We start from the raw sequence: 21,911 nt of genomic DNA, 5'->3' as shown, positions 1-21,911 counted from the left end.
GCCAGTGCAATGGCAGCTCAAGCAGTGTCAGTTGCAGTTGCAAATGAGCTAGCTATCCACCAACTTCAACACATCAACTGGGTCAAACATACCTGAGGAACTGCATGATCAGGTATCGGACAATTTACAGATTGTCTAATAAAAGGAAGGTTTTTGAGGCCCATAAATTACACAGCACTTGGATTACTTAGATTTAATTATATATTTTTAAGCATTAATCGTGCAGTTTTGGTTCAAAAGCAATTACGTAATCGGTCGTTAGCACGATGCCCAGTGAGCAGCACACACACACAGACATTTTGTAGCAATAGGGATCACTTATCATGCTCAGTGTTTCTCGCCTCTTAACAACCTATGGCTTCCCTGACACCTCCTTCACTGAGGAAGGTGACAAAACACACCCTCTCAGCTTCTCCCGTAAACACGCAAAATATATCTTGCCGTTTTCTCTCAACGTTAAAAAAAACGTTTGTACATAAAAGCACATAATATGCTCAGCCACACATTAATACAAACACACTCTGCTCTGAAAGAGGTGGCCAAAGTGTAAAATGCCACATAAAGGCTGTGAGGGTGTACGGAAGTACATTGGCCCGCCTCATCCCTGTCACCCTACCTCTCGGTGCTATGTGGCACCTGATACGGAAATAGCAAGCGTGACGTGTGTTTTGGTGCCAGAAATCTTACCCTGCTGTCTTTGGGGGTATAAATAAAGAGCGGGAGGGGGACGTTGGTTCCTCTCTCTGCCCCCTGATCTCTCTTTCATCTTACCCGTACCCTTTTCTGCATGTTATACCAAATCATTTTTGACAGATTGGCAATATAGTAGTTTGCTCTGTCCTCTAATATCGCCTCTATCTATTTGTAAATAATGATAATTTTTGTGTCCTATTCTCACTGGTTTTAAATGCAGTATCTTCCCCTTATCCCTCCTCTGTCCTCATCAGGCCCCATGGTGACTGTTGGCAGGTTGCTGTCTGCATGCTCCACACCAAATACATATTCGGTGGTGTGCATGTTTTCACCCTCCGCTCCCTTTTTTTTTTACCCTGCTTCCCTGACTGAGGACACTCTTTGCATACTGCATGCAGAGCTTGGCACATGTCCTCCACTGGACAGGCTATATTCATGAGAGCATAGACAGAGGGAGAAAGAAAGAGAACATGAGAGCAGACAGCTGAACTGTAGCCATGGCTCCCCTGACGTCAGAGGACCATGTTGTCACACCCACTCTGACGCCGGAAAAAAATAGTTTGGATCACAGCACAAAAGACTTCTAGGACTACCTCTACAGTTACACAGCTTTTATAATTGGCTTTTGTAATCCTGCACAGATACAATCAAACACATTTATGAAGGTAAAACATCATCTGTACATAGATAAGGCCTTCTCTGACATCTGGGTTTGAGTTTCACTTGTTCTCATGGCTTTGATCATAGTAAAGGATGTTGTTCTGCCATCTTGAAAGGTTTATTAGACTAAGTTTGTGGGTGTCATCATGTGTGCGTGTGTCTACAAGGCACTAAAGGCAAAGCGATGTTCCGCATATAAATCTAACCTGTTAAAACAATAGCTAGTAACCCTTCGGTTTACGGTCTTCAGGACTGAGGTTATCCTATGGTAACACTTAAGGTCTTGTTTAGACTGCCAGAACAAATAGTTTATTGGCATATCCAAATCGATTAAAAAAAGTCTAAACAGCAACAACTATTCATAGTGAGCTGAGCAGAATCCATCGTGCTGTTAGAATAATGCTATGGTAGAGACGATCAAGGAGTTCAACAGTCCATGAGAACACCAGGCGGCTAAAAATGTAATTATGGATTTGGATTAATTTGTAGGAATGTATGTTCATATGCAAGTCATTTATTCCAGCTGCATTCTGCCAAGGCCTTGGTTGTAGATATACTAATACTCTTTAATTAAGACTTACTTTAGCTTGGGAATGAGTTAGCAAGACATGTTGGCAACACTTGCTTTGCACAATGTTGGTAAAAGACAATTAATGAGGACACTGACGGCTGTTAGATTGTATTGTCAGCAATATGCTGACTTGGAGGATGCTATCAACTTTTTTATCAATTGGAATTCAGAATCTGAAAAACGTAATGGTTACCTGTGGATGTATTAACTTGAAACAGAAGCACTGCACTTTATAATTTGGGAAGAAAGACTTGTGTGTGCTGCTAGCTGTCTAGACTCCTCCTGTGTGCACAAATAAACCAACATTTTAGAATAGGTTGTTGAAATTGACAACTTAAATATCTTGTGCGATCAAATAAAAAAATGTTTTTCTCTCTTGAAGATAACTCGGGCTCCGTTTTGCTGGTTTACCCAAGATAACAAAGAAAAAACATTACCAAGAGATAGATAGTCAACAATAGAAAATGAATGATTGTAACAATAGATCATTTTTGTAATAACATGGCATGGAAAGGACATGATGTTTTATGTTAACCCTGGTAATTCAAAGTTCACCCGTAGACAGGGTAGACAGGATGTCTACAGTATAGTTGCTAGGCAGACTTCAAAGTTTTATACATCTCGATAAGCTCGATATATGTATGACCTAAACATTCATGTTTATGAGCGTTACATCTGTGTGAATAAGCCCCTGGTGGCTGACATAATGTCTTCATGGTTGTCTGAGGCATGTGTGAATCTTGTGCTCCTTCGTGCCTCCTCTCACCCACATCCACCTGTCCCCTGTCCTTTGCCCTCTGCCCCTGTCCCTACAAGCCTCTCATTCATTGGAGCTGGGTTCGGGGGGGTCTACACTGAAATCCTCAGCATGCGTCGGTTGCCACTGCAACGGACTCAAAATAGATTGTTAACTGCCACTTGAATGTGAGTGTGCCTCACAAAAATGTGGACAGATGAGTGACAGGACCACCCTGTTCCAGAGGACGACCCGAAACTGAGCTGTTTTACAGGCTTCTTCAATCCCTCTCTTTGCATTATACAGAATGTTTTCTCTTGTTAAAGTTAACAGTCCGGAGACGTTTACATGTCTCTGACTGCATGCATGTTAGTGTACTTTAAGTTCTACAGTGTTAGCATTTTTCTCCTACTGTAAAAAGGAAGTTCCCTCAATGGCATCCACCTGCACCTGACATCATGGATGTATAATAAGAACTGGATACAGCGTTGGAGGTGGGGTCTCGTTCTTTCCTATGAGAGCTGCTCATTGGCGCATGATGGCAAAATGGCCCAACTTTTGAGAGAGCGAAACGTCACAGATTACCCGTCATGCCTGGCTGTCAGAGCAGAAGTACCCGTATGTGCGCTCATAGAGCATGCGCAGTTGAGTTGCCACTTAAGTCCCGCTCCCCGAGCTCCCACTGTCGGCTCACTAGAATGAATGGAGAGAGAAAATAAATCTAGTTTCGGCTTTTAGTGCATTTTACAACTTTAAGGTAATACGGGCTATATAATAGTTCATACTGGGTAGTTTATTTAGTTAAAAAAAATATATACGCAGATTTACAGACGTTTCTTTCCTACGGAGACCAGGGGACATGGAGAAAAAAATAAATAATAATAATAAGTTTTGCGAGATATCGCAAAACCCCTTTGCGAGATATCGCAAAACTTTTCATTTAGCTCAATGTACTTCCTGGTCAGTTCGGCTGCTACGGCAACACAGAAACCACAACAATGGAGTGGTTCATCGATTTTACTTTGAGCTTTGCCTTAAATATAAAGATATAACATCAGTGCTTGGCAATAGGTACGGGTTTCACACATAGTCTGTATATATAAAGGGTTTCACATAAGTGAAGACACCTCAAGAGAACACTCAGAGCGAGGGGACATGCACGTCCCTCTGAGCTGAGTTATTGACAGATTCGAATTTCGCGGATCAATAATTCATGAACAAAACGTTGTAAAAATACAAACAACATGACTTTACAATCATAGCAAGATAGACAACGAGCTATAGAGTCGTTTTTATCAGAACAGTTCGATACGCGTCGTCATCCGAGCTAAACATCAAGAATTGGTCACCATCTGCAGCTTGAGGAGGGAGAGAAGTGCCTAGGGACCGTCTACAAACTGCAACGGGGTTTTGCGAGATATCGCAAAAGTATTGCGAGATCTCGCAAAGGGGTTTTGCCATTTCTCGCAAAAGTATTGCGAGATCTCGCAAAGGGGTTTTGCGATATCTCGCAATGGGGTTTTGCGATATCTCGCAAAAGTATTGCGAGATCTCGCAAAGGGGTTTTGCGATATTTCGCAAAACATTTTTTCTTTTGTTCAAACATTTTTTTTCTCTTCTCCATGTCCCCTAGGGGGCTCCGTACTTTCCCCATGTTAGTCAATGGGAAAAAGTATTTCTGGGCCCAGTGACGTCACGGACTGATACGGGAGTTGCAGGACCGCCGTTTGGACACAACAAATGTTGGGCACAGAGTCCGGCGCACTTCCTGGGGGCTTGCCTGACATGCTCATGCCTGGTTTCATAAACAAATGGACACCTGCTTTGCCATCTCAAAGAGCTTATGTGGTTCATTCAGAAGCCGAAGCAAAAAACGTTGATGCACACCTGACATCAAGAAAAACTGACTGCCCTCTATTTGTATATCACAAATATGTTATGAAATAATACCAAAGATTCCATTGATTAAGATCAATGAAAGCTAGACGTGGGGTCACATGGGGTTGTTGCTGGACCTATTCATCTTGAAAACCTGTATCAATAACAAGCCCAACAAGCTATTGTTCATCTAGTAGTGTTGAAGGCTTAAATTACAACTGTAGGGGTCAACACTGTTAGACCAAAGGTGTACTTTTAATCCCATCACTCTACACTTCAATTTTTCACCCACTTTATCAGTAATTATTTTTAAGTACAAAACCTCCCATCTGTCGGACAGTAGCTCGTGTCAAAATCCTGCTCGCTCCATCTTCCTTGACATGTCCGAACTGTCAGTGTGTCTGGGTCAGTCCATTGAAATTGGGATCTCAAATGCCACATGATTAGTGTGGCAGTACAAGAGTTGGAACCATCAAGGACAGCCGAGAGGACCCTAAAGGCGTTCTTAAGAATTTCAGACCCCTCCATTAAAATAGAATGGGGCCCAAATATCTCCTCTTTGAAAGACAACCCTTGAAGCTTCCCTTTCAAAACAAGAGCGGCAGAGGTGACTATAGTGGTCTATTTATCGTGTGACGAATTACCACTTTTAATTTGGTTTCAGTGGAGCAGTCCGTTGGGACACTACGCGGCACGCTGTCTGGCTTGTGGCCTACGCAAACATGTTCACCTCATACACATACAAACGCACGCACTCTTTTAGCCCGGAGGAATTAAGTCTGTCAGTAATGTTAAGAGCTGGTTGAGTTTGAAAGAAAAACGCTTCAATGTTGCCTTTCTTATCTTGTTTAGAGTAGGGTACACTGTACCATCCTTTACAAAAGGAAGTGAGATAATGCCATCCCACAATTATTGCTGCAGCAATATTTAAAGTGATGGCAGACCAAAGTTAGCATTGTCCTTCGTGCATAACTGTATACGTGAAAGTCTTAAGGAAAATATATCAAATATAATTTCTTAGAGCTTTCAACCGCAGTCTGCGGTGCAAATTGTGTCAACTATTTCCCACAATACATAGAACTCCAATAGAGCACATGTAGGTAGTTGATAAATGCTCTGAAATTTGAAGTGCTAATGTGCCTGACTATGGGCCTTGTTGGGTTATTTTTAGTGTCGGGATTCAAGGTGACAATGAGCATGATGATTACAGCGATAAGCCCACTCATCATTACACATCCACACTCAGTTACCAGCTCATGGTACAATAGCTTAAACTAATGCAGTCCAATTCAACAGCCCTGCACTAAATGCTACCTTAATGAAGTCAATGACAACAAAATAACTTGATCCCTTTTCACTAAAGATGTACAAATTCATTGTCTTCAGTTATGTCTGTATGCCATTAAGCAATCTAGTGCCAGCAGCTGATTAGCTTAGAATAGCATAACGACTGAAAACGGGAGAGTATCAGAGGCAACCAGCAGACTCCAGGAAGTCAATTCACCCCACCAAGACATAGTTACAGCATGAGACTCCCCTGTTAAATCAAAACTTTATGTGTTACACTAGAAGACAGATGAGGTATACTGTATGTTTGACAATTACATTAAGGTGTTGGTAGGCAGATGTATTTGTATTTTACTTTGGATGGACAGGCTTGTACAGCATATATAGTAAAGTGCCCAAAGTGTACACCATGTGTTCCATTTTTATATCTCACCTGTCATCTTTTGATTGCAAATACGGCTCTGCAGTCATATGGTACTGTATTTAGAAATGGAGAATACCAATAATATAAACTTTACGATTACAGAAGTCATCATAGTAATGTTGTGACGCATCGCTGATATAAATGGTCCAGTAGCTAGCACCAGGCTCAGCGGGGCGCGTCACTTGATCTGCTCTAATGGTGTTAGCTCGATGATGGTTATAGTAGAAGTGAAGTCATTCCTGGCTCCTGCAGGACTGAGATAGTCTGTCTGTGAATCTCAGCATTATGGTGAGAAATAATGACGACATACTTGTACGCACACAACACGCACAGCCACTAAACGCTAAAATGCACCAGTATACTAAGATAGATACCAAATATGTTACACTAAGGGAGACCGGCTATCAATATCCAAGCCCATTTTTTCCTTTTCTCACACAACAAACAACACATACACGTAATGCTGAAGGCCTTTTAACCTTGTACAATAAAAACAAGGTCATAAATAATCAACAATTCTCCACTGTGGGGCTCGGGATGGCGAAAGATGTGGGGATGACGGGACTATTTGTGGAGGGATTGGAGACAGCCCGTGTGTTTTCTGTAGTGTGAAGCGGGAGGCTACCGAAGGTATTTGACCAGGATATGATAGCACATATGAGGGAGTTAAAGGCCAAACATGTGTCTGAAAACATGTAGTAGTGTTGTCTGCCTGTCTGGCTGTGTAATGACTGGCGCTATCATGTAAAAGACACATACTCAAATTCTGTCTTCATTTAACTCTGGTGCAACATAATTGTCCTTTACATTGACAGACACTATCCTATACATGTTGAATCTAAACACAGTCTGTTTCTATGTCATATAAACCTGTCAGTGTCTCATATAGCATGCCAGTTAATGTTATGCCCTACATAACATATGCTATATTCTTGATGTACCTAAATACAGTACAGCGGCGATACTCATCTTGCTCTGCTTGGGGGCCACTTGTGGAAAAAGAGAGGCAGCATGGGGCCAGTTTATATCCACAAAACAGACATTTGGGTCTTAAGCCATTTTAATCACATAGACATGCTCTATAAGTCTATTTAAATGTTTTTACTCTTGTCTAAGTAATTGAATATTATCAGCATGCTCATTGCCTTGAATAGCAGTGGTAAACACAACATGTGGCCTTCAGTCAGAAACGTCACCAACCAATATGTTAGAGCAGGGGAATCCAAACTACGGCCCGGGGGCCAAATGCGGCACGCAGACCATTTTGAATCGGCCCTCAGCAAATTAAAAAAGTATAATGTATAATAAACTTGTGCTTGTCTTTTATTATGCTTCTTAAATATATATGTTCAAATATATAATACATTATTAATGTGTTAATAAGCCCAATTTTCAAATAAATTCAGTCAATTAAAGTTGGAAACATTTTCTAACATATCTTAGTTGATAAGAAAAAAGCCCAATGGCTTATTTACATAACAAGCTTGAAAAATACCCTTCATATTACCCCTTATTATAATCAATCTGAGGCTTCTGTTTTAAGGGATGAGCTGCAAACACCCACAAGCATAATGTATCTACATTTGATTGATTTTGCTCACTATAACTCTAGTGAGTGGCCCAGTCCTTTGTACATTTTTCTGTATGTGGACCTCAGTGAAAAAGGTTTGGACACCCCTGTGTTAGAGCAATTTTCCACCACCTACATGTTCTCCGTTGGAGTTTTTACGCACAAGGGGACAAAACTGTAACAGTAACAGCTCCTCCATAAGCTATGGGTCTCACACCAGACTGTCAGTGTGTCCTGCGAGAAAAAAAATAGTTAGTGTCTTTGTCTCTTTGACCATAGAAATGGTATATGCGCTCCACATGAGTTGTCATGGTCAGTTGCTACTCTGGAGTGAAAGTCTAGCAGCGTGGTTCAATGGATGGCAACGTTTGTGGTTCTCTAATAGTTGCTAATGATCCCGAGGCGGATAGTTGTTGGATACCGTTTGGGTTAAATAAGTGTTAATCAAATGTAGGTATTGTTTTTTTCTTTAACCTGTTAAACCCCATCCGCCCGCCAGCAGGGAAAAAAAACGCATAATCTGCAGGAAACAGCGTCTGAGGGCTTCTTAATATTTAATAAACTATGAATGTTTCATATCCATGTAACGGGAAGAAACTCAGCTAACTGATTATATGAACCATTTTTAGCAAAAGAAAACACAAGACTAACGTTGAGCCTCTGAATTAGCCCTGAGCAAAAAAATGCTAACGCCATTAGCACAGAACTCAAGGTATAATACCCTTATTACTTATCGTAAATGCAAATCCAACCCAGCAATTAGCATTGTGAGATTACACAGATTCGATAGGTATCTATATCATCACTCCATGATCAGAACTCGCGAAATGAGAAACAAAAACAGCCATCACAACATGTGGCATTAGGTAGCCAACACTGCAATATGTCTTACCTTTGTTGTTGTCTGATCAAAAGTTGTCTTCAATGGCATTAAAACGATAAAAACGCTGCTAAAGGTTAATCCATAGGTTAATCCAATGTGCCTGTGTCACTTTGAAATGATCTCTGATAATCCATCAGCAATAAACCTAGGTTTGAGTTTTTTTATTTCAGAGCGTAAGATAGGTTTCGCTTTGGGAAAACTGTGAGCGCATAGCCCTCATTTCTCAATGGTAATGTTGGTGTGTATGTGGAAATTCCCCTTCAATTCTATTGGCTCTAACGGTTCAAAAGAGATGTCAATCATCAAAATCGACCAATGGGTTCCAGAGAAACGGCAAAAACGCCCTTTTCCACCCAAATGACCCAAGAGGTGGGCTGCAGTCGAATAGTCCATTTAGCTTAGGAACCTTCCTAACGGATTGAAATGACCCGGAAGTCCCTCAGTGGCAGCCATGATAAGTGCTGTTCGAATTCTCTAGAATGATAGGAAAGGAGGTTTCAAACTTCCTTTATAACCTCTTTTAGCTTAGGAACCACTAGACCTCCCTAACCGAAAGGAGAGGAGAAAATGCTGCCCCACAATGCCTTGCAGCCGCAGCATTTGACGTCACACAACAGTCGGCCGTTCACGGACACAAACGATTATGACGGAGAAATTATATCATGAAAGTTACGGTGCTTATTAAGCTTTTTAAAACGTATGTGGTAAGTTGCCAAAGTGCTTTTTTTTAACGTTCATCAGTATTATAATCAAAAAGAGAAATATGAACGTTAGTTTTTACTGAAATGATCAAATAAAGTCAACATTTCACTGAGCTGTGTGGGGTTTGTTCAACTTTTAAAATATGTTTGAATGGTGATATAGGCAGTGCTTGAATTGGGCCGGTACTCACCGGTACGCAGTACCGGCACTTCTGATTTTTACCCATGTGGTACCGGCACTTCTTACTGAGTACCGGCAAGGTGCCGGTACTCAGTAAAATGCCGGTACTCAGCCGCCGGCAATATACGTATATATTGTAAACGCAACGCAGCGCAAATGTGGGTCTGACTCTGCCTCACAGAGGGTGACTGGCTGTCTACATGACGTGGCCTGCCGACATTGCCACTTTCATACAGATCATACTAATGCCCTCGATTGGTCTCTGTGTGTCATTCAAGCTCGGGAGGGTGTGTGTTGGTGTATGTGTGGCGCGAGCGAGAGAGAAAGCGCGCGCACCGGTTACGTGTATTGTTGTTAGCATCTGGTGCTAGCTAGCTGCGCTAACGGATATAAGGAGCTGTTTCAACAAAAAGGTGGAGGGAGAGTCCTTTGATGTCAGACTGAGAGGCTGATAACTACAGCTCTGGTGAGGTAAATTACTCTCTGAGTCTTTAGATAGTTAACTTAGTTTAAGTTATCTCAGTGGGTCTCAAACGGCTCGGTCACCATTTATGTAAACACATATTTCCATTTGAGGGGGTAGTGATTTGTAAAATATGCATGAATAATACAAACAAAATGTTAACTAGGTGAAAAAAGGTAAGATAAACTTGTTGAGAGCTAAAACTAGTCTTTGCTGTTGCCTCAAAGAGGAGCAGGGGGGAGAGGAGGGAGACAGGAGAGGCCGATTCAGGAGCCCAGACATACTCACAACTATAAATGAACCAAAAACAAATAAATAAACAAGTTTCAATGTTTTTTCATATTGGATATTGTATGTTATTGGTTATGGCCATGTACTTATGATTTTATGATTATTTAAATGTATACATTTTTGTTTCATATGGGTGTAGTCTCTTTATTTCCCCCTCAAAATGCACCAGATTGATGCATTTAAGTCCAACATTTAAAAATAAATCTTACCGGGGGAGCATGCCCCCGGACCCCCCTATAGGATTTGAGGCCCGGCCCCACTGTTCCCAAATAGATTTGCAATTTTTTTTAAATAGTAACCCATCTCCATATGTTTCTTTTTGGGTAGTAGATTTAAACTAGAGGGCTATCATTTGTGCAGCAACGCTATTGACAAATAAATCCAGCAAAATTGCACAAAAAAATGGTATTGGCCTCAGGGACGAGGAGTCATTTAACCAGCCAGTAGGAGTCAAGCTTTACTTTCTTTTATATCCATAAAGAAAAAGTAAATCTGTTTACAGTTGTTTCATTATGGATGTTGAGAGGTATCCATATATCTCTTCATTTTGCTCTCAAAGTGCAACAGATTGATTCATCTAACTTCAATATTTAAAAAAAAATGTTCCCGGGGGAGCATGCCCCCGGACCCCCCTAGACTAGAGGGTGTCAGGTCCACTCCCCACTTATAAAAATAGCACTTTACCACTGCATCCCCTCTAATCTCAGATGCGCCCTGAGTCATTTTGTTTAAGTACAGTGAGCCTTTCTCAAATATACAGTAAAGAGACAAACCCACCAGAATTATAGGATATACTATGACTTTGTGCCAAATACTTGTTGCGGATTTAGAGTACTGGCACCTTTTTTATTCCAATTCAAGCACTGGATATAGGTGTTAAAGACTAACGTTTATAATAAATACCTTTGTATTGATTTTAAGATCTTTTCATAGTTCATACAATCATATGTATTGGGATCATTTGTATTAATGTGGACTGGAGGGAGAGGGTGATGAGCATAAGTTTCACTTTTTTATTTCAATTCTAACTTTGGTCATGAAGAATATGTTTCTCTGTTGTCCACGTTCATAAAGCATAAAGCAACAGCATCAGAGCACGGTGCAGAGTCTCTAGATGAGTTTACAGTAGTTCCTCGTTCTTATTAAACATCCATGTTGTAGTCCGCTGTATAGAAAACTGTAGTTTCCATAGTTTCCCCACAGCAGCAGACGCACAAAATGACGTCCGCTGGCGCATCATTAACAAGTCGGATAGTGAAAGTGCATTCGGATTCTCTAAAGTACCGCAGTCTCTTCTCCTATCCACTATCCCTTTTCCCCGTGACGTTTCACTCAGAGGTCAAGGAATAGGAGATAGGGTTAGAACTTAGGAGCTGATTTTTAAACTATCCGAACGCAACCGTGGAGTTTTTTTTTCTAAACCTCTCTAAAAAGGTAAAATGTCACTTGTTTTGCATCAATCTCGATACAGGGAATTTATATGTTGTACTTTGGATTCCTAGAGCTTTTAGTCTACTAACCCATCATTCAAGGGTGGTTTTCAGTAAAAAAGAATTTTTGGACGGACACTATAATTTACATTTTTTTACTATGTTCAATCTGAATTTTCTTTAAAATAAAAAACATCTATATTGATTTTGACTCTTCTACATTCAACTCACAGGTTTATTATTACTTTGAGAAAAAAGATTATTAATTTCCCCCTTTTAGAAGTGTAGTTATGATCATTTGTTCTGGAAATGTCATTTTCGAGCCTGAGACATGAAACACAGGCTTGGGGCTTAACAGGTTAACCTATCCCATTCAATTGTCATTTGAGTTACAGGGTAGCCTACACTTTGAAGCTCTGAAAAAGCACAGGCCAAAGTCTGGCTGATTAAGCAGTGTTTCTAATTCAAGTCACAGTCCATCTGCACAAACTGAGCCTTTAGTTTATTCGGACGGAAAATGCTGAATTTTAGTTACATTGGTGGCAATAGTCCAGGGTTGCCAACTCTCACGCATCTGGCGTGTGACACACGCTTTCACTCTCAATCTCACGCTGCCCAAACTATTCTCACGCCAAAAACAAGATGAACCGGCGATCCTTTGTGGTTGGTTATTTACAATGTTGAGTTGACAGCTGCTCAAACTGTCGATCCGCTCCCTCCCCGCGGGCCGCGGCCACCACTCTTAACAACGTTAACAGACAACAGAGCAGTGGGAGCCGGTAGGTCAATCCGCGACCCGTATTGCACATGTGCAGATCTAAGATCCAGTAGAAATGATCAAAAGTAAAAGCCTGCTGCTTATTGTTCTACTAGGCCAAAATAGAGTCAAAGAGTATATGAGAGTGAGAGTGTGTTAATTAATATATTTGGCAGTTTGGAGTAAGTCTGTAGATTTGTGTGTGTGTTTCATGTATAGGCCTCTCAGGATAATTAATTTGATTAGATACATTTTCCCGGAAATTATTGCGATAAACGATAAGATTGTCGGCACCGTTGTATGACCATTTTAGACCACTGACATAATGATAATATAATAATTCAAGTACATCCTTTCAAACTGCTAGTCACATCCTCATGTAAATGGAAATGTATCGAGGTCAGAAAAGTTATCGAGTTCATTTTTATTTATCGTACGATAAGTCAATGAATTGCTTATCGCGACAGGCCTATGCACACAATAAAACAGGGGAAACAAACATGTATTTGACTTTCATTAGTGAATGAAACTTTGTGCCCTTTATAGTCTGTGTCCAATATTGTGTATTTGTATATATATATGCTAAGGTCCCGCTACTGACACGATAGCAGTCATTTAGTGCCCATATGTGTAATTAAACCCATGATATCAAAATCTCACTCCAGCCAGGTACCCAAAGTTGGCAACCCTGCTAAGTCTTATCTTTCCACAAACCTGAATTTTCGGAAGGCCATAATTGAGTCAGCACAATTAACCGAGTAGTAAGTTATCACAGGCCCACAGCCACAATTGGTAGTGTTTGACAAGACCAGAAAAAAACAGATATAGGAAGGGAAAGCATTGAGGTAAAAATGTCATCTAATTGGCAGGTTTTCAACCACATCATCATTCTGTAGCTTGAAAGTGTCCGTAACACGTGGGTAAAACACTACTTCATTTATGCAACAGCTCCACACTGTGGACGTTTAAGGTACTACATGTAGACTAAGAAGCACACATTGCAAACAGGCCTATGTATGGATCAGTGCCATTTTGTTTCCAGGCTTCCCATAACTGTTGTATGTATCCTTAAATATATAAAAATAAATCATACAACATATGATTTTAAATGATATATATTTAATAACTTCACAAAACAGCACAAGGATGGAAGTTTCTATTGGGTCATTCAGACAGTGAGACACAAACAGTGAAAAGTTGACAGTTAAAATAATAGCAGCTGAGGCAGAAAGGGAAGAATCAGAGGGAGTGAGTGAGGACAGCTAAAGACCATCCCAGAACATGTCAGTGCCAGCGCTCTGATAGTGTCCCAGAGTGTATCCAGAGTACTATGACGAGAAATAGAAATCCAAATGTGTCTCTACATATATAGCTCAACACTTTCCAGTGGTTTTGCCAGTAGCTTTTCAGCACCCAACCCCTCTCACAACAACACAGATGTCATAACTCAAACAAGACTTTCACACTAAAATAGGGGGAATAAGGTCTTTAACATATACACACAGCAAACTCCAGTTTAAATATGAATCTGTTCCTACTAATAAAAGCAGGAAAAGGCAGTTTTAAGCCTCTGTAACTGTAAGCTGCTACATTTAAGATGTTCACATCATCACAAAGAGAAAGAAAAATAACATTATACAAATATCAATCAACCATGAAATCAAAAGATCAAAGGAAAAAAAGACACATTTGTTACATTTCACATACTGCATTCACAAACTGATGTAAAGGCAGTGACAGATGGTAGTTTTTGGACAACATTGACCAAAAAGTTGCCAAAGTTAATCACCCCTTTTTATCACTAAAACAAGACTGTTATGCTTCATTATAACATGTTGAGGCGAGTTTAACTGCCAGTACACAGTATATTGCTGTCTGAAACTAGCGTTGGAAGTCCTTTGACAAGAGGCTTTTAGTCATATCATGTGTGAAAGGTCTCTTGAAATGGCTATAATGTTGTCATAAGGGTTAAGCTTGCACAGTAAAAACTAATACAAATATTGTAACAGTGAAAGTATTTGGGGGGAAACGCACATAGAAAGGTATGCTTATTTCATTGAATTGTAATCAAATTTCACGGCATTCAGCCGCACTCCCTCCCATCACAAATTCAGATCGTTTGACAGCATCCCATTCAAAAGGAATTCAATAAATGTACAACCTTCTGCATGTAGCAGTACAGCCCAGAATATTGCCAGATTTACTCTAAAGGACTCCATTCTGATGATTCTGAAGTTTTTAAATAAATGACTGAAGTGGATGTAGTGTTTATATTCCGGTAAACCAGCAGTTAATCGGCATAGGGAAAGTACAGTTTATAACTAATAACTTCTGTTTTGCTAGCCGTCTATTTGAATACAAAATGTTAAACAACAAAAAGGTGGGCATGGGTTTATCCCAGATGTTAGGAAATGAAGAGCTGTTAAGGTTATTTTTTATCAAACTAACATCTAAGAACACTGCTGTGAACTATGTTATTGCTGCTACTGCTAGTTACCTCTATAGACCTGCAGGGAAAACTAATATTACAATCAATTGGATGAAGTAATTTTCAATGACCAAATAATGTTTTGTTATAAAAAAATAAGTAAAATACATTTCGTATTTTATTTGGCACGCGATTGATGGGGCAAAAAACACCCAATAACACAAATCACAACACAATAAAGTTTCTTCATTCTTGGGACCCTTAATGATGCATATTAGTTTTGAGATTTTTTTTGCCAACCTGATAAAAGTTTCAGAGAAAAGTTTACAGAAACCAGTCACACCTCTGTGACAGTGCACTGTCCATCAGGACTACGTGATCGCAGACTGATTGCAGAGCTCGAAGGCCCCCCCCTCGGAGGCATCCTGGCTGGCTGGTTCTCTCTTAGCGGTCTTTGCCTATGTCTAGGTATAGATTCTGCTCTCTCGCACTCCCTTTCTTCCTCACTGTCACTATTGCCGGATGCATACTCATACACCTGTAGCTCAGCATCTCCTTCCACGTCTTCACCCTCTGGCTGGCTGATAAGGAGCTGGGATAAAGACTCTTCCACACTTGGTAATGAGGCAAGAAGGGGACTGGTAAGATGGTGCCCCAGGAGTGTTGGAGGTCTAACAGGAGGAATAGATGCCATAATCCCAAAGGAAGAAGACTGTGATGGGCCATCAGTGTCCGATCCATCAGCTGAGCTGATGCGTTCTGTTGCAGCTGGGGGGACAACTGGTACAGTAGCAATGGGGGCAGGTTCGGGGTCTAACCTTAGTCCTGCAACTCCCTTCTTGGGGATATCTACAATGTCCCGCTTTATCTTGCGTCTGCGGCCATGCTCATTCCGGCGATATTGCACCATGTTCTCCAGGTCTGCCACATAAAGAAACCCCGCAATTAGCATCTCTGTGCTCTTCTTCGCCTTAGCGAAAGCCTCCTCCAACTCACGAGTGGTCCTCTCATCATACTGCCACCAGCCGTTGCGTCCCTCATAGTACCACGCATAGTCTCCACGGGAGCCGCCCCCAGCCCCCCCAGCTTGGCTCACCCCTGAAGCTGCTGCTTTCAGTTCTTCAGGTGAGAGGAGAACTGGCCGCTCCAGAAAGTCTTCTGGGACTTCCTGTCGGCAGAGAGCACAGCGTTTACTCTGCCAGGAGGCACCTTTGACACACAGGTAGCAGAAGACATGGAAGCAGGGGAGGCGCACAGGGTGGACGCAGCTCTGCAGGCAGATGGAACACTCCGGGTTGACGATGGAGGAGCCGGAAGGGTCTGCAGCACAACTATCTCCCACTTCCTCCATCAGCTTGGAAGGACCCAAAGCATCCATTGAACAGTCCACTCCTCCACAGCCTGCCATACTAAAGAGAGAAACACACCAGTGTCACAACAGATCTGCATGACAAGACTTGCACTATTATACATAACTGTAATGTGTATACTTGAATTTAAATTAAAACAACATGCCATTTGGTGCTGGTCCCACTGGACATATTCTGTTCTGTTTATAGTTTTGTGAACGCCCAAATACAAACACATAAATGTATGGTTTCTATTGTGAAACAAAGTGTTCAAATCATAATAGTTTAAGAAATGTGAATATTACATGGTGGGAAAGCGGGCAGCCATGATTGTAGCCCGATTGTATTACAAACGTATTCAAAGGCCTATTTTCTGCAGTCTGACAGAGCTAGCCACCTGACTGCTGCTATGCTAGCTAACGCGGTCATTTGCTTCTTGTTACATTTCAATGTGTTTTATACCAAGCAGTGACGCTTAAGGGTCGTATCTGTAATATGCACTAACACTTTGACGAAGAAACTCTAAAGTCAATGTCAGAAATAACATTCACCAAACTAGCGTTAGCTTGACAGCTGCTTTAGCATACGCAGTTAGCATGCTAGCTGTCAGTGTGCTTCCAGGCTATTTAACTTCTCTATTTACAGATACACTCACCTGAACACTGGGATACTTCGTTAAACGTCCTCAGCAGATGCTCAGGTGGGAAAAATTCATAAAGCTGCCTTCATATTTGACTATAAAGTTATGAACGCCAAGTATTGACTTATTGTCGCTAGGTGAAGTATTCCAGCCAAGCCCATCTGATTTAAGTGCTGCTGGATCGGCCTCACTGCGTCCAACATTGCAACTCCACATGATCTGTAGATCTACTACAGCTGCGCACAGTAGGCCTACGTACCGTGCGTCAGGGTCTACGCATTTATGAATCATGATACAGTATATGATCTTTTAACAGATTCATGACATGGTGCTCATTAAAGGATTTATAAAAGTTTGGTTTATAGTAATTCATTATTTCATTTAAAAAAAAAAAAAAAGTCTAGTAAAGCAGTATCAGTAATAATAATTGTACAATCTTCTATGGTTACCGACAAGTTGCATCAAAAGCACTACTATATATGAAATGTTTCTGATTCAGCTTACTCCAACAGTGTTAAATGTAATCCTGGAACACAATCATTTTACAAGATATCAACACAATCATCCATCCATTTTTTTCCCATTTCTGTTGGTTTGCATAGAAAAATCTGTTTTATTTTAGATGAATACATCTCTGCATTTAGAAAAGTTGAATACCTCTGCCATATCAACAAATAGTCTGTAAGGGGGCTCTTTTACAACCTTATACAACCCACTTGGACTCTTTGGTCTCTTTCTGTTGACACACTTCCTGATCTGTGACACGGGGGGGCAGGGGTCACCGGAGACACTCGGAGACTTCAGAACTTGTCGGTCACGCGTCTCCTGTCCCCTCCTGTAGGGCCGCGCGCTGCTTCTCCGAATACATGGACCCCAATTTGTCCATCCTCCAACCTCGCAGTGGACTATAAAGACAGAGGACGATCGTGAGAAAGATAAGCAACTAAAGTCTTATTTAAGTGTTGATTATATTTCACCTAATTAATACAAATCTGTAAAGTTTCTAAAAGGTATTACATAAATGTATTGGAGTAAAAGTACATGATTTCCCTTTGAATGGTATCGGAGTAGAAGCAATAGCATAAAATTGAAATAAGTAAACTACAAGTTTCTTAAAATTGTACTTAAGTACATTTACTTAGTTACTTTACACCACTGCTTACAGTTAACGAGACATGAAAAAGACAGTGTATTTGAAATCTTAGCTGTGTGAAAACAGTTTTTTATTTTCTCTCACCTTGGGGGGTGCATTGCATAAGCTGCACATCCGGCTCAAATCCTTTGGGGCAGGTGAGATGACATTGGCCGTGGAGAAAGTATAGATCTGCTCTACACCTCACACACATGTTCCTCCTTACACACACCTCACAGCCTGTACAGCACTCTGACACTGAGGGACACAAACACATCAAATTGTACTGTAGACCCCCCAGTATCATGGAAGACTTGTATGACAACACACAGTGCCTTACCTGTGCATTCACAGAGCACCGTGTTCGCAGTGAACCCGATTGGACAGCTGTCTCCACATTTCCCCCCGAACAGGAAGTGACCCGGGTGACAATGAGTGCAGAAATGTTCACTGAAACAGGAAGCGCACTCGTCCTTGCACCCTGCAGATCAAGGGAAATTAACTGGTCAGCAAAGACTGTATAAATAAAAGGGTAGTGACCACACTGTCGTTAGTTTGATATTCTTAACACTGACTTTAATCAGTTTGCACAAAAAAAAGTGGTACAGCTGCTGTAACAATATAATACAGAAATAAGCTTTTTTTTTTTTTTTTTTCATTTAGCTAAAAATGAAGAGTAACATATTCAGTTGATAAGCGGTGTCTTGAGTACAATAACTTTAAATGACTCCTCCCACACCTATTATAAATGGGTACCTTTTTACCTTCACAAGCCTTTTTGCTCCTGCTGTGTTTTTTCTTTTTTTTCGTAATCCATTTTCTGGTTTCTATCACACCTTTAAACCCTTATAATGTCATTCATGCGAGGTGTATTTAACATTTTGAATCGTGAAATTAACAAACAATTAAACTTTTACTTTAACGTTTTTCCGTCACTCGTAGATGTGTATGGACTTACTTGTGCAGGTGCTGATGTGTGGAAAGCGCCTGCCATAGTGACCTTGGGGACAGGAGGACAGGCAGGAGCCCCTCTGCCGCATCCCATCCAGCTCCAAGTGGAAGAAGAGGCGAGGTTTGCAGGACAGACAGCCGTTCGGGGCAGAGCATGACACGCAACCTGCAGGACAGACCCTGCTCACAGAGGAGCTTCCTGCAGATTAACAGATATGAAATTAGTGCGTCCGTCTAAAAAAAACACAGCTGGAATTTTAGATTTTTCCTAAGCCTGTAAAAAGACAATAGATAAAAAATACTCAGGAACGCTGTGCTTTATGAGAGCACAGAGCGATGCTTTCAAATTCATAGTGTGCAAGGTAAAACCAATAGAAATCATTGAGTACATTATTTCCTGAAAGCACTCTTATTATGTTCATATGTAGGGTCGGTCTACTGTTGACTATGTTACACTAGATACATGGGGAAAGATAAGGCACATTTTACAGAAGCTTTGCAGAACATAAGCATTAGAGAGGTGAGGCTGACAAGTTAATCATACTTACGTCTTGTGTTATCTTGGCCTTCTGTAAGAATCATGAGGTGCAGCATCCAGATCAACAAAGGTATCCACATCTTTCCCATTCAGTACGGCATCAATCCAGTCACCTTGCATCACATCCAAAATCCCATGATGTACAGTTCATGGAAAAAGGTTGGATTTCTCCATAAAATTCATTCAAATGGACCCGCGTTGAACTCCGGTCTGCGTAAGAGAGCGGTCGAGTGCAAAATGTTTTCTTGCAGAGAAATCCCATGTGCATTCCATGAGATCACTGAAGCCGGCAGAATGCCACGAAGAATGCAAACAGAAGACAAACCATTGTATGATAGTCGCAACCCAGATGTAATGCAAGTTTGGGTAAGCTGCTGTGGGCTCGTCTATGTTATCCCCCCCGAACACACACACACACACACTCTCCCCCCTCTTCTGTGTTACCCGTCCTCCATGACACTCCCCCTGAGCCTTAAAAATATCAAAATATGCATCTTTTCAGAATTGGAATAACAATAGCACCATGATATTACATTATATTATTACTTCAACTTTTTCAGTCACAAAGTCTACATTAATTATCCAACTGAAGCTTAACATTCTGGGTATTGTAAGGTCCCCCCTCTTCCCAAACGTGTTTTGTTTTCCACTTGGATATTTGACCTTCACACCAAAACTCTGTTCTCAAATTCTGCAGCTGAAGGAGGGAAGTTTTTCCATGCTCACGTTGAATCAGAGTTTAAAATGTATACGTACGTCTTTGTGGCCGCACAATTGGAAGCCAATGGTGGTAATGCAAGTGTGAAAAAAAAAAATCTCTTAAAATGACTTTTAAATGAAAAGGACAATGTGTGTCCAGGATTCCAACTTTTCCAAAAACTAAACCGTTTAGTGAGGGTTTGAAATGCATGTTTGATGGGTAAAAATAGCCTATTTCTAGTGAGATCATTGAAATATTTCGGACAAAATGTTATCGACTGTTGCTTAGATTCATATGTTGACCATGATCATTTGAGCAGATGAAAGGCATGATTGCTATTCATCTTGCCTCACAGCACGTTGAAATAAGAGCTTGTTTAGAGGTGAATGCAACACATTAAGTACAACTCTTTCACTCTCATCTTTAAACTGTTTTCGGTTTAACCATAATGTCAAACGGGGCGAATGTGTGACCATTACACAAAAATATCTCCTCATTAAAACATGATGTTTTTTGAAGCATGTCATCAGAAGATCAACACCAGCTCATCAAAGTCTTCACATGGGCTGGATGAAGTCACAATGACGAAGACAAAACAATACCCAGCACAAAATAACAGACATAACCAAGTCCCCGTGCTTTTTAGATTTATTTAAACTTAAGGCATAATTGGGCACTTCATGTTCTCCATGAAGACTGGCTTCAGGAATCCCAGACCATAATAAATACATACTGAGTGATTTGACTACCTCCCAATGAGAAAAGAAAAGAAGAGGGCTGGAGGTGTCAGAGAGAATCTGCGGTTCCCACAAAAACTCTGGAAGGTGATAAAAGCTGTAGGCTGCAGACGATTTGTTGTTTGGCATCCCACTGAGTACTATCGCCTGTTTTAGGAACTCTGTGGTTCTCAAAACAGATTTGAACTCCCAGTGCTCGCCTTCCTGGAATCAAGCTTCCCTCTGCAATTCATGATTCTTGGCTTTGGTCTATAATCCTTTCAGAACCTTTCAACTCTGATAGAATCAAATTGTGGGGCTTTGTTGCTTTTGCTTGATTCTAAACGTTGTTGTATTGTTGTTAAAATGACTGCATTCCTCTTCAAGGCAAAGACATGGACAGAAAAAGTTACACAATTGAAACCATGTGATTCTTATTAAGAAAGGCACTGCAAGTGATGTTAATATGATGTCTGCCAAAATGGACGGCCTTGCTTTCTTCGGCCTGTCTGGAAAAATGTGGAAGCTTATCAGTGAGATTTTACACTGAAGCTGATTTATCATCCTTGAGACGCAGCTCAAAGCTACACAGGGCCAGACAGAGCTACGCTGGCTGCCTTAAATTGTCACCAGGTGCTCAGACACAGACAGGCAAGGCGGATTTTTTTTGTTTTGAGAGAGGAAGAAGAGGGCGTTTCTCAAATCCCACAGGAACAAGCACAAACCCACGATAGAATAACACCTACGAGGATCCTCTGGACGTGCAGCCAGCTGCTGCGGAGAAACACCATCCATCAATCTGCGTGCAGTAGATACTCAAAGACTAGCCTACCTGCCAGCTGGAAACTCAACAGGGATTAGAAAACATATGCAAATGCTAAAGGGCTCTGTCATGAGAATGTAAAAGTAAAGGAGAGCAGGGCAGGTACAAG

At 41.0% G+C, this 21,911-nt stretch overlaps 2 protein-coding genes across 2 annotated transcripts; both read right to left on the bottom strand.

Annotated features, from left to right (window-relative positions):
* Window positions 1-13,624: 13,624 nt before the first annotated feature.
* On the bottom strand, window positions 13,625-17,118 carry LOC307017429 (E3 ubiquitin-protein ligase rnf146-like). Its single transcript, XM_079647024.1, has 2 exons — window positions 16,958-17,118; window positions 13,625-16,362 (listed from the first exon to the last, which is right to left on the bottom strand). The coding sequence occupies exon 2, from the start codon at window positions 16,359-16,361 to the stop codon at window positions 15,291-15,293; it is 1,071 nt and encodes a 356-aa protein (XP_079503150.1). The 5' UTR covers window position 16,362; window positions 16,958-17,118; the 3' UTR covers window positions 13,625-15,290.
* A 213-nt stretch (window positions 17,119-17,331) lies between these two features.
* LOC307017430 (R-spondin-3-like) lies at window positions 17,332-19,944 on the bottom strand. The gene is made up of 5 exons (XM_079647025.1): window positions 19,574-19,944; window positions 19,033-19,224; window positions 18,415-18,555; window positions 18,180-18,332; window positions 17,332-17,847 (listed from the first exon to the last, which is right to left on the bottom strand). Exons 1-5 carry the CDS (start codon window positions 19,650-19,652, stop codon window positions 17,561-17,563), a joined length of 852 nt encoding a protein of 283 aa, XP_079503151.1. The 5' UTR covers window positions 19,653-19,944; the 3' UTR covers window positions 17,332-17,560.
* Between the last annotated feature and the right edge of the window lie 1,967 nt (window positions 19,945-21,911).

This window comes from Notothenia rossii, assembly GCF_949606895.1.
Source record: "Notothenia rossii genome assembly, chromosome: 8".
Lineage (NCBI taxonomy): Eukaryota > Metazoa > Chordata > Actinopteri > Perciformes > Nototheniidae > Notothenia > Notothenia rossii.
Note: the sequence above shows the minus strand (reverse complement) of the source record. Positions and strands in the feature narration are given on the sequence as shown.

Excerpts from the sequence above, each read along its gene's own strand:
- LOC307017429 (XM_079647024.1), bottom strand. The coding sequence starts at position 16,361 with ATGGCAGGCTGTGGAGGAGTGGACTGTTCAATGGATGCTTTGGGTCCT.
- LOC307017430 (XM_079647025.1), bottom strand. The coding sequence starts at position 19,652 with ATGGGAAAGATGTGGATACCTTTGTTGATCTGGATGCTGCACCTCATG. Across the intron at positions 18,556-19,032 it reads ACACATCAGCACCTGCACAA|GGTGCAAGGACGAGTGCGCT; the intron begins GTAAGTCCATAC and ends CTTGATCTGCAG. Across the intron at positions 17,848-18,179 it reads TATGCAATGCACCCCCCAAG|TCCACTGCGAGGTTGGAGGA; the intron begins GTGAGAGAAAAT and ends CTGTCTTTATAG.